Consider the following 12,413-nt stretch of genomic DNA (forward strand, 5'->3'; position numbering starts at 1 on the left):
CGGCAGATAAACCACGCCCCCTCTGACATTGACCCAGCTCCCGCAGATAGACACGCTCCCCTCTGGCCTTGACCCCGCCCCCGCAGATCGACCACACACCCCTGGCCTTGACCCCGCCCCCCAATCTGACCCACCCCCTCCTGCTTTGACTCCGCCCACCTGGTGTAACCCCGCCCCTTCCAGTGGCCACGCCCATCCAACTCTAACCCCGCCCATTCATTGTCCACCTGCCCGTCAACACCTCGGCCCCCTTCCCGGTGCGAATGTTGGCCCTTGGACTGAGGACAACATGGGTAGTTCTGCCGACTGCAGGGGTTTGCTCTGCTGCCGCCCCCTTCTTCTGCAATCAGGCTAAGGTTTCTGCTATGAATAATTGGAAGAGTTTTCTTCCAAGGAATAAAGCCTAGTCTGGTCCTTTGCAAAATCAAAAGTATCACCCTTAAAATAATCAAATTTTGAAGACATAGAAACTTTTGCTCTCCCAATGTTTTGCTCATCTCTATCCCTCCACATGGAGGACTCAGCACCCGAATGTTCTCAGGCCTATCCTGCTGCAGTGTTCAGTTGCTGCACCGTCTTATGCCCACCAACTTACATCTTTGCCCTTCAGCAACAAAGTCAGTTTAGTTCGTTCACATCTCTCTCTTGACTCTTCACATTCTCGCCTGTTCTCCAAGAGGAGTAATGTCTAGTTTAATTTCAGGTTTTGGCACGTTGTAAAGATCATTATCTGTGCTCATAATGTTATACACTTAATTTAACTCATCATCATTTTGCATTCCAAAATGTTTATCGCCTTTTCTCAATTATAATTTTCCATTCCTGTAATGTTTTTACATTTTCTCTGCACTCTCTTCAGTGCAATTACTTATTTCCTATACTCTGGTGACCAGAACTTCATGTAACATTCCAGTCCTTGTCTGATCCGTGTTTTATAGTTTCAGCATAACCTTCTGCGTCTCAGCAAATGAAGGAAACTTTCTGTACATCTCTTTAATCACCTTGTTGACCTACATAGCTACATTTAAAGATTAGCACTCCCAAGTTCCCTTACAATACTCAATACCCTCCCATTATATATTTCTTGCCCACTCTTCTCTGGATTAAATTCCCCATATGGCCAAACCATCTGTCTTATCAAGTCCCAAACTGTTCTCGTTACTGTCAACCATATAGCCAATTTAATTTTCATTCACCTTATTTTTTTGTATCATACCTCCTAGATTTGAGGGTAGCATGGTGGCACAGCTGGCAGAGCTGCTGTGTCAGAGACCTGGATTCGATTCTCACCTTGGGCGCCATCTCCCTGTGACTGCGTGGGATCCCTCTGGCTACTCGTTTTCTCCCACACACAAAAGACATGCAGGCGTGTAGGTTAATAGGTCTCTGTAAATTTCCCAAGTGTATAGGGAGTGGATGTGAAAGTGGAATAAAATAGGACCAGAGTGAATGAGTGATGAATGGTCAATATGGATGGTCGGCCAAAAGGCCTGTTTCCATGCTGTATTTATCAATCACTGAATCTAGGCACATCTCAATACTCATTTTAAGGGAGCCCTGTGCAATCACACATTGGCTTTCCAATCACAAAACACTGGCTGAACTGTTACCCTTCTCGTATCACTGAGCAAAATTTTAATCTTATGGAATGTCAGTGACTGAGAACTGATGCTGTTTCTCTCTCTCTGCAGATGCTGTCTGGTATGTTTCTGATTTGAATTTAATTTGCTACTCAGTCTTGAATCCCATGGGCTTTTTCTTGATCAACCTGTCATGTGGGACTTTGTCATGTTTTGCTAAAATCCATGTGGATTACATTAAACCTTCCTTGTTACCTGCTCAAAAAACTAAGTTCGTCAGATTTGCTGACCTTTATGCTGTGCCTTAGAATTGATTCCAAATACTGTAACTTACCATATCCAAAATTAAACTAACTAAACTGTAATTACTTGCCTCATCCCTTCTTTTTTGAACAATGATACTACATTTGCCCAATCCACCACCCCAATTACTAGAGTAAGGGAGGGTTGAAAATTTGTAACCAAAGTTTCTACAATTTCCAACTTGCTTCTTTTACCACTCAGGAATGTATTTCTTCTGGGCCTGGCACTTTATCAATTTTCAAAAATGTCGACATATTATTACTTTTTACTAGATTTATTCCATCCCATATTTTATACATCCAAAACCACCATCATTCCCTTCTATTGTGAAGATATCCACATATTATTCATTAAGAACCTTCCCCATGTACCTTTCAGTTCGCTCATATAGTCCCACCATTTTTATTGTTACCGTTTTGCTCTTTATGCATCTATGGATTTCCTTAGAGATGCAGGGAACTGCAGATGCTGGAATCTTGAGTAAAACAGTGTAGGGGGACTTCAGTGGGTCAGGCAGCATCTGGGTCAACATTTTTGGTTGGGACTGAAGAAGGTTCATGACCCCGAAACATCATCTGTTCATTCGCTCCACAAATGCCACTCTGCTGAGGTCCTCCACCATTTTGTGTTTTACTTAGTAGTATTTTACTCGTGTTTTCCTTTTGAGTTTAATTCCTACATTGTTCAGATACTTTGCTGCATTACGTTTTTAGTTTCTGCTAATATGCTTCTCTTTCGTGCAATATTTTCTCTTCTATGTACCATGTCATTGAGACTATACCCACCCTTTTCCTCTACTCTGAAGTTCTTGAATCTTTAAAGCCTCAAATTACTCTGAAACTGCCTTCCCTTCAAATAGCCATTTCCACTCCACTTTTTCTAATCATTGCTCAGCTCAGAAAGACTGAACTTCCCCAAATTTAGAACCTTTAATCTAATTTATCTTAGTCCATAACTATGCTAAATCAAACAGAATTAGTCACCACAACAAACACTCCTTCCACCTATCCAGCTTCAGTCACTGAAATTAGAGGTTTCCACCACTCACCAACCTGTCCCTCTTGTTAAGCAGGCCACAGATTATTCAGACTAAAGAGTTGTCCAGAACACAATGGTGGTGCATTGCTTGAGTTACTGGTCAATAATCCAAAGACTCGAGTTCAAATCTCACAATGGCAGCTGTGAAATTTATTATTCCATTATTAATGTGGATTTAAAGATATACCTATGGTGAGCACCTGGTTCATGAATAACCTTAGGGGTGGAAATTTGCCAATTTTCCCCAGCTAGAATGTTCTGCAGCCGTTCAGGGATATCTTTGAGCCTGGGGACAAGGAAACGGCAAGCCATCCTGTCAACCATATCTATGCCTTCCCATTTCTCTAACCGTAGAATTTATAACTTTTCTTTTCTTGACCTTTTTGCTTTTCTCCCTCTCCACGGCATAACGATCTTAGCTCCTGCTGCCTGCCCAAAGGAACTGTCTCCCATTGGTATTTGGAGCTCCACTCCGGTTAGACAGCAAGATGCCCTCCAGGTTCACACAGACGACGTGTCTGTATGCCTTAAAGTTCCTTTCTGACTGCGCTCCCTCTATCTCCAGAATTGTGCTCTCCATAAAACATCTAGGCTCTACCGAAGGACCATAAAGAGCTCAGCTGCTGTTCCCTCCGACATTCCCTCTGAACTTACGTGGTCCAGGATTGTGACTGATTGTCTAGGATTTGGGAAACATCCTGAGCTGTCACATTGTGCAGGATTTTGGTGGTGCAAGACTGCTATATTTTTCAGATTATTTGGTGTCATTACAAAGTATACTTAAAGACTTTTAATTTATGTATTAACAATAAAGGAAATTACCCAAGTTTTTAAAAATCCAGCAAATCTGGTAAATTTAAAAGGAAAATTGATTCCTCGAGGTTTAAAGGGACTTTAAAGGCACAAGGACTCAGTTAAAAGGAGTGCAGGCTTTGGTGTGTTCGTGGGTGTGTGCATTAACCAGAACCTTGGTGTGCAAATTGAGGTACAAGAAACATCAGCTGGAGAGCCAATGCTAAATCTTCAGGATTTCCAAGCAATTAGATAGCAGATGGTTGGAGTTTTATTTATTTTAATATTTAATTTTTGAATGATACTGACTAATCAGAGGTTATCCCTGGAATGTACAACTTCTCAGTCTTCACCCCCACCCGCTTTCTACAGGCAGGGTTCCTTGCTCTTTGTGACTGTCTCCATTGGACAGCTTTTAACTAAGAAACTCAATCTTTTAACGTTGGTGGAGAGTCTGAGACTTGAGGGTACAGGTTTAAAGGGTGTCTGAGAGGCATTTCACACAGAGAGCGGTGGGTACGTGGAATGACCAGCCAGAGGAGTTGGTAGAGGCGAGTACTATCAAAACATTTAAGAGACATTTGGACTGGTATGTGGGTAGAAAAGGTTTAGAGGGTTATGGGCCAACTCAGAAAAACTGCAGTGGTGTCAACAGACACCTTGGTCCGCATGAATACGTTGGGCTGAAGGGCCTGTTTCTATGCTGCATAATTATATCTATGACTTAACTGGAGCAACCATGCATTGAAGGCACTGCAGCCTCAGTCCTCATCACACCCAGCTGGTTCCAATCCACTTAAAGCCAGAGAAACAGGAGCAGTCACTTTTTCTGGACCTGCAGTATTATCACTGGTGCACAAAAGGTTCCCCGCACCCCCCTTAACCCATTCTTATCTTCATAATGCCCCTCAATAACAGCCAGTTTCCATATGTACCCTGGTAATTCAGCTTTATTTCACCATGATCCATTCAAGGATCCATGATCTTCAGCCTTCTCATCCAATAACCAGGGCTGACTCAAGAGAGATTTTTTTCAAGTTAAATTTGGGAAAACTCAGCCTTTGCCTTTGTCTTAAACTCCACTCTCGAGCCATTGATCCTTCTTGTCAGCAATCCGAAACTGAACTAGTCTGTTTGCCCCTTTGTTGGCACGTTTCACCATGAAATTAACTACACCAGACCTCGTCTTATTTACTCCACTACTACTACTTTATCCAATTTTGTCCTTGCCTTGGATTTTGTGTTAAATTATTAGTATCTGTAACTTTAGTATCTCTAACTAAACTATTTAAATTTCTTGGAAACACAAAGAATTGTAGATTTTGGATTCTGGAGCAAAATTCAAAGTGCTGGAGGAACTCAACAGGTCAGGCATCATCTGTGGAGGAATTGGACAGATGACATAGAAAAATAGGTGCAGGAGTAGGCCATTCAGCCCTTTGAACCAGCACCACCATTCAATATGATCATGGCTGATCATCTAAAATCAGTATCCCGTTCCCTTTTCCCCATATCCCTTGATTCTTTTAGCCCTAAGAGCTAAATCTAACTCTCTCTTGAAAACATCCAGTGAATTGGTCTCCACTGCCTTCTGTGGATCCGAATCATTCTTCAGTCAGTTCTCCCCACTGCTCCAGTCTGAAGAGTCTCAACGTGAAACGCTGTCTGTTCATTTCCTCTACAGAAATTGCCTGACCTGCTGAGTTCCCCATGCACTGTTTTGTTCATTTCAATTTATTCCTGATCAACCTTATTTTGCTTTCTATAAACACAACCATTTTGAGCTTTTGTTCTAACTTGCACCACATCCTATTCACCATCATTCCTGAGCCTGATGGCTTAGAACGGTTCCTGGTTGAGCAACATCTTGATTTTAAAATACTCTTGTTTTCCAATCCCTCCAGTCTCCTGGTTGAGCAACATCTTGATTTTAAAATACTTGTTTTCCAATCCCTCCCTCCTTCCCGGTATGTAACCCTCATCCGTACATGAACCAATTGCAATATCTACAATCTCTTTTTCTGCCTTCCTAATCATCCTGCATTCAGTAAATTCATCATTAAGAGCAACGGTTTAGACTGTACAGGACTTGTGCTCTGAAATTCTTCTCCTAAACCACTCTATCCCTCTTTTGTCCTTTAAGCAGATTTTTAAAAACCACACCTCTTTCACCAAACTTCCTCATGTCTTCTCAATGGCTTCCATTATCTTTAAGTATCTTTAAGTTCCCGCAAAGAGCCGAGGTATTTTGCTGTGTTAAAGGCACCTGTTCTTGTGCCCCTCTTTAGCAGAATCCCCAATGAATTCACACCTCACTGAGCAGGCTTTCATATCTTGTCATTTACAGTGGCTGCTAACTTATTGTTCCAAACTCTCCCAAGTCTGGGCCAGACCATTCTGAGTTTGGGTTCACAACTCAGTGTGGGAATTGCCTACTTCAGATAATTTTGTTGCAGTTTATAGTTCTGCCAGTGGCTTGTTTTGGGGAAGTAGGCATGGGGCTATACCTGCACTTACCCAGATACCATTATACATTTAGTAATTGTGTGAAGGGCTTTGAGGCAGATTCTGCATCATAGGCAGTGTGAACATACAGGATACCATTACAGTCAGACGGAGGGATGTGTTTTTATTTTGTTCAGCCAAATCCAGAAACTTACATAAAGACTTCCAGCTTCTCCAAATTTAGCACAAGAAAATGAAGTAGCCTTTGGAAGATTGTTTAGTTGAATGACACTCCCGTTGAATGCAACCTTCTCCTGGGAATCAACATCCGTATTTCATGATAACAGTTTATATGATTGAAAATACAAACATCTGTACGTTTGTTACTGTCACAAGAAGGGAACCCCTTTGGACATGCACATAGCCCTTAAAAGATTAATATTGCATTGTCTGCAGCCCTGTTTTTTTTTTTTAAGAACAGGAACTGAGTGCTACAAATGGAATCATAAATAAAGCAAATTATTAACCAATTTTCTACTCTCCTACTCTGCTTTTAATTCAGTGGTGGGACAGTTTGCAAAGATAGCCAATGTCTGATACACAGTAGTTGGTCATCTTTGATAGCTTTTAAAGTAGACAACCCTGATAGAATTACCAGAATCAGAAATCTAGTCTGACTACCCCTTCCTGATCTAGATTTAATTGGAGGCCTCCTGCTGTTCTTGTGGCTCACACTAATTTATCTTCTTGTCCACCAAAATTTCAATGAATTTACTTATTAACTATAAGTACCTATGGAACTACACTTGGCCCAACCGGTCTTTACCATTCACAACGTGTTCCTATATACAACACCAGGAGGCACAATAGACTGCAGATGCTGGAATCTGCAACAAAAAAACAAATTGCTGGAAGAACTCGGGTCAGGCAGCATCTGTAGCACTTCAGTGGTGAACCTGCAGCAAGATGCAAGGCTACGACCTGACATGCCGACTATTCACTTGCCCCACAGATGCTGCTTGACCACGGTAGCGCAGCGGTAGAGTTGCTGCTTTACAGCGAATGCAGCGCCGGAGACTCAGGTTCGATCCTGACTACGGGTGCTGCACTGTAAGGAGTTTGTACGTTCTCCCCGTGACCTGCGTGGGTTTCCTCCCACACTCCAAAGACGTACAGGTTTGTAGGTTAATTGGCTGGGTAAATGTAAAAAATTGTCCCTAGTGGGTGTAGGATAGTGTTAATGTACGGGGATCGCTGGGCGGCGCGGACTTGGTGGGCCGAAAAGGCCTGTTTCCGCGCTGTATATATATGATATGATATGATATGACCCTCCGAGTTCCTCCAGCAGTTTTCCCCCCTTCAACCTCAATGTTCCCTTCAACCCTATTTTCTCCATTTACCCATCCAACATAATCTTGCTTTGTTGGCATTTTCTTTCTCGACTGACTGTCAATAATTTCCACAATCTGAACTGTTGTTCTCCCTCTCTCTTTTCCAAATCAGCCCTATTTTATATCTTTTTCCCCCCTCTTTACCGCTGAATGCCTTTGGGTTGTAATCACTTCTCTAACAAAAGATCCAACTTTTTACTATTTTTATTTCCTCAGGTCTATGCTTGGCCTTTTCCTGAACCTCATCATCTTTCCCAAAGTGTCAGAGCTATGTATAGTACTCATGTGGTTTGAAGTAGATGTTACATGAAATCATTGCTTGTTGGCTCTTAAGTGCCATGTTCCACAGGAGAATCCATTTGGAGTGTAAAAGCCAATGGATGTAGCACTTGGCAGCCTCTGAACTAGAAGCGCGCTCAACAATTTTAGATAATGAGTATTTACAACATGTCCTGTTTCCATAGTATCCAACATACTTTTCAATAGTAATTCCAAATAATTCATATATCTAGGCCATCATTTCAGTACTACTTTTCTCCTTGAATTCTCTTAATCCTCTACCTGCCACCGTCCGTCACGGATCGCACCCCCCCCCCACCCCTCTCTGATCCATGTAGCTGCCTCTCACCACTGCCATCTTCTGTACTTTTCCAGTTCTGACAAAAGCTTATTCATGTTAAACATTAGTTTTCTCTCCCACCACTGAGCATTTCTACAATTTTCTGTTTGTAATTGATTTATGACATCTGTAATATTCTATATTTCAATATTGATGGAAAGATACAGCATGAAAATAGGCCTTTTGGCCTGCCATGTCCAAAGTGACCATCGACCATCCGTTCACACTAGCTCTACTTCTCATCCCTACACACTTGCACGTCTTTGGGATGTGGGAGCACCAGGAGGAAACCCATGCGGTCGCAGTGAGAACTTGCAAATTCCACATAGACAGCACCCAAGGTCAGGATCAAACCAGGTCTTTAGCGCTGTGAGCTCTACCAGCTGCGCCACTGGGCCACACAGGCACAGGTGGGACTTCGTTCAGAACATGAAGAGTTGAGTGCACTAAAAAACAAAGGATGCAGATTTTGCAAACACCTGCATTAAGCTGGAAGCTTGGATTCCAATCAGCAATTGGAGTGCATTCAGTGCAATTGGAGTGCACTTGTACATGTGTATGTTGAAGCTCACGATTAAGTTTGAGTTTGACAGCAGCAATTATTTTGATATCCACCACATATGGCCCCTTCACCCACTTCCTTCCCTTAGCAAACACAATGGTAATTTGGAAGGGTGGCAGCAGCTGGCTACAGGTTTGATAAACCCAAGATTTGTGCTCTATTGCTCCGAAAATATTTTGCTGAGGATTTTCACAACTGAAAGGGAATGAGTAGTGGTTCGCTAGGCACTTGTACATCAAGACCGTCAAGATAGTAATTTGAGCTGTACATGGTTCACTCTGATTGGAACTCATTTCAAAATGACACAAAAGGAGGCCATTCACCTATCATGTCAGTTTCCAGGAGAGCAATTCCATTAGACCCATTTACCCTCTTTCGCCAATGCTTATTCTCTCTTACACATGCCCATTAACTCCCATTTGATTCTTAACATTAAGCCACACTTAGAGGTAATTTACAGATGTCAATTAACCTGCAGGCATGACTTTAGGACGCAGGAGGAAACTGGAACACTTGGAGGAAATCCTTGCATTCACAGAGAGAACGTGCATTCAGGAACAGCACCAGAGGTCAGGGTCAAACCTGGGTCCCTTGTGCTGTGCGGCATCAATAAGCTGCAGTTGCCAGAATTCTGAATTAAATTGAAAATTCTAGAAATACTGAGTTCAGGTGAGAAAGAGAGAGAGAGAGAGAAACAATTAATGTTTCACATGATTGAATAGTCCTTGATCAAAATCTAAACTTTCCACATACAGTATCTGACCTGTTGGATCATTTCCAACTCCAGCATCTTCTTATGAGGGAAAATGTTGTGGATCTGTTTAAATAGCACAGTAAAGCAGTGAAGGCTGTGTAAACACAAGGATACCAGGGATTGGAACATCATGAACAAGAGGTAACATCTTGTGATTCTATGTAAAATTGTTCTTGGCAGCTGCAGATTGTGGTGAACTAGCCACCATTTCATTCCCACTCTCCCCCACCCACTTTGTCTTCCTGCAGAGTCCCATTGCAGGAGTGCCCAGCACTTTCACCCAAATGACTAATTTTCCCGTGGTGAATCTGATCAGGAATTGTTCAGGAAGCAACTTCAATATAGGAAGAAAGCTTGGATAGTAAATGCCCTCACATGCTGTTCCTATGTCTTACCATAAAGAATGAGAGAGTGCTAAACCAGACCTTTAAGAGAAAGGAGGAAGCCCACTTTGTCTACAGACTTAAAATGAATTCCTGATGTAGCCCAAACTTAATGCCGATGGGAACAAAATTGTTTGGCTGTGTTGTGTTTTGTTCAGATCATGATTGAACGTGGACAATAGCATTGCAGTTTCTGACAATGAGAAAAGTGCGCAAGCATAATTGAAACATGGTTCTGAAATGGTGAAATTTCACAAAGTCCAAGGATTATATTTGTTTGGACAATTTTTATATAAAGGTTTAAAACATATTGGAAAAGTTTAGCAGTTTAACCTATCAGTAATAATCCACACCAGAACCCTAAAAATATATACAAAGGAATTCTAAAGCATACAAACCACTTAAAACAGCAACTAGTGAAATAAAAAGCAGTAAATCAGCAACCAGATTAAAAATATCCCATCAGAATTTAAATTTCTTCCATTCATTTGTTTCCCCAAACAATGAGCTTTAATTTAAAATCACTTTTAGTTGACAACAGGAGCTGAATTATTCCATCAAATTTCTTAAGCCCACCTCCCAGCCCCTTCCAGAGCACCCAGCCAACCAATACAGCCTATTTACAAGGTACATTGAAAGACGATGATCCAACTGCTAAATTTGCTTCTTCTTGAAACCTATATAACCATTTATAAAGGAACTAGTGTAATCAAAGTGGCACTGGGTGGGAGTGCATCTGTTGAATGAGGCACTGTCTTCATTTTGTAATTGGTAAACTGTACCTCAGTTATACACTTGGTTCAGGCTCCAGGTTTCTTTGTAAAATAACAAGCTAATTCTTTTGTAAACAGGAGTTCATTGGTCTAATCCCAGGAGGGAAAGGAAGCATCAGAACAGCCCTCTGGCCAGATGAGTTCCTGATACCAAGGTATCTGCTGCTCCCAGCTAGCACAGACAGGCTTCAATATATGGCCGTCTTTATAATGCATAAAGAATTCTAAACCCTTGAAGTGTTCACTGTCAGTTAAAAAATGCAGTCAGTGAAGTAGAGAGACAGCAATAGCAAGAAAAAGCGACAGTAATTGTGAGAAAAAGTAAGAAAGTGACAGAAAAGGTGAAAGAAAGCAATAGCAAGAAAGAGAAAACAATGTGAGAAAGCAACAGCAAGAAAGAGAAATTAATGGCGAGAAAGAGAAACTGATGGCAAGAAAGAGAAACTAATGGCAAGAAAGAGAAACTAATGGCAAGAAAGAGAAACTAAGTGAGGAATTGATAACAAGACTGAGGCTATAATGAGAAAGACAGTGAGAAAGCAATAGCAAGGCAGTGAGAAAATGGTTGCAAGAAAGAGTGACAGAGCAATAGTGAGAAAGTGTCAGACAATAGTGAGGAGGTCATAATGAGAAAGCAAGTGGGAAATCAATAGCAAGAAAGCACGAGAACATAATAGGGAATGAGATTACAATAATGAGAGAGGCAGTGAGAAAATGATAGCAAGAAAGATAGCCAGAGAAAAAGCGATCAATGTTTAAAGATGTTGCAAGAAATGTTCATGTCACAGAGCTCTTAGGTTGGTCTCTGTTTGAATTTGCATTTCTTCTGACAGGACAATAACTTAAATCTCCTTCCATGGCCAAAGTCAATACTGACTTCACATCCGTGATCCTCGTTCTTGCAGAATCTGTAAAAGAAAATAAAACATTTATGGTAATCCCAGCATCCCAGCAGATGACATTACCTTGTCTATGGCCCACAATATACAACACTCAACATGGTCAAGTGGAGATACAAGAGTAAATGGACTGATAGCATTTTGGGGTTGGGACCATTCAAGGCTGTCCAAGATCCTACCCAAGATCTACAAAAAGGACTGCCCTGGTAGACTAATCAGTTGTTACTGTATTGACCATAGACCGCACGCAGCAAGTGCTGTGGTACAGAACTACAGCAAATTCAACAGGACGGACAGAGATTTCACATGACCTCTGAAGATATTGACTCTTAACTGATGTGCCTTAGTCGAGAGGTCATTTTCCAAACACAAGATGGAATTATAGACACTGCAGGCCATCCAGCTGTAAGACACAAAATGCTGGAGTAACGCAGCGGGTCAGGCAGCATCTCTGGAGAGAAGGAACGAGTGACGTTTTGGGTCGAGACCCTTCTTCAGACTCCACATTTCCAGTAGATGAGTGAAGCAAGATGAATCCTGAACCTGAAGCCAATTGTTGCACAATTACCTTCAGCTCAGCCAACTCAGATCCAAGGCTGAAGGGCCAGTCTGACTCTTGTGATTCAATGGACTCCACCTTTGTGTGAACAAAAATAGTGTGCCCCCTTCAGGGAATGGACACTAGTGCACTGACAGCATTGGGAGTAAACACAGTGAAGTCATGTACAATGGACAGCTCAGTTTATGTCCCTTGCCCAATAGCTCCACATTTCTATAGACTAAATTTATGGAGTAGATGCCACGCTGGCCCACAGCAGTTAAACTAATGTCCCATTCATCAGTCTTCCTTTTAGGGACCCATATAGAACATAAG

The 12,413-nt window shown here is 41.8% G+C and overlaps 1 protein-coding gene across 2 annotated transcripts in view; it reads right to left on the reverse strand.

Annotated features, from left to right (window-relative positions):
• Positions 1–6,334: 6,334 nt before the first annotated feature.
• LOC144603939 (BTB/POZ domain-containing protein KCTD5-like) overlaps positions 6,335–12,413 on the reverse strand; it is a 48,437-nt gene continuing 42,358 nt past the window's right edge. For both annotated transcript variants that reach the window (XM_078417782.1, XM_078417781.1), the window contains one exon: positions 6,335–11,548. In XM_078417782.1, coding sequence (XP_078273908.1) covers positions 11,519–11,548 — 30 coding nt within the window. In that variant the 3' untranslated portion in view covers positions 6,335–11,518. The remainder of the gene's footprint in view (positions 11,549–12,413) is intronic.

The sequence above is a fragment of the Rhinoraja longicauda genome, chromosome 21 (assembly GCF_053455715.1).
Source record: "Rhinoraja longicauda isolate Sanriku21f chromosome 21, sRhiLon1.1, whole genome shotgun sequence".
NCBI classification, from domain to species: Eukaryota; Metazoa; Chordata; class Chondrichthyes; order Rajiformes; family Arhynchobatidae; genus Rhinoraja; species Rhinoraja longicauda.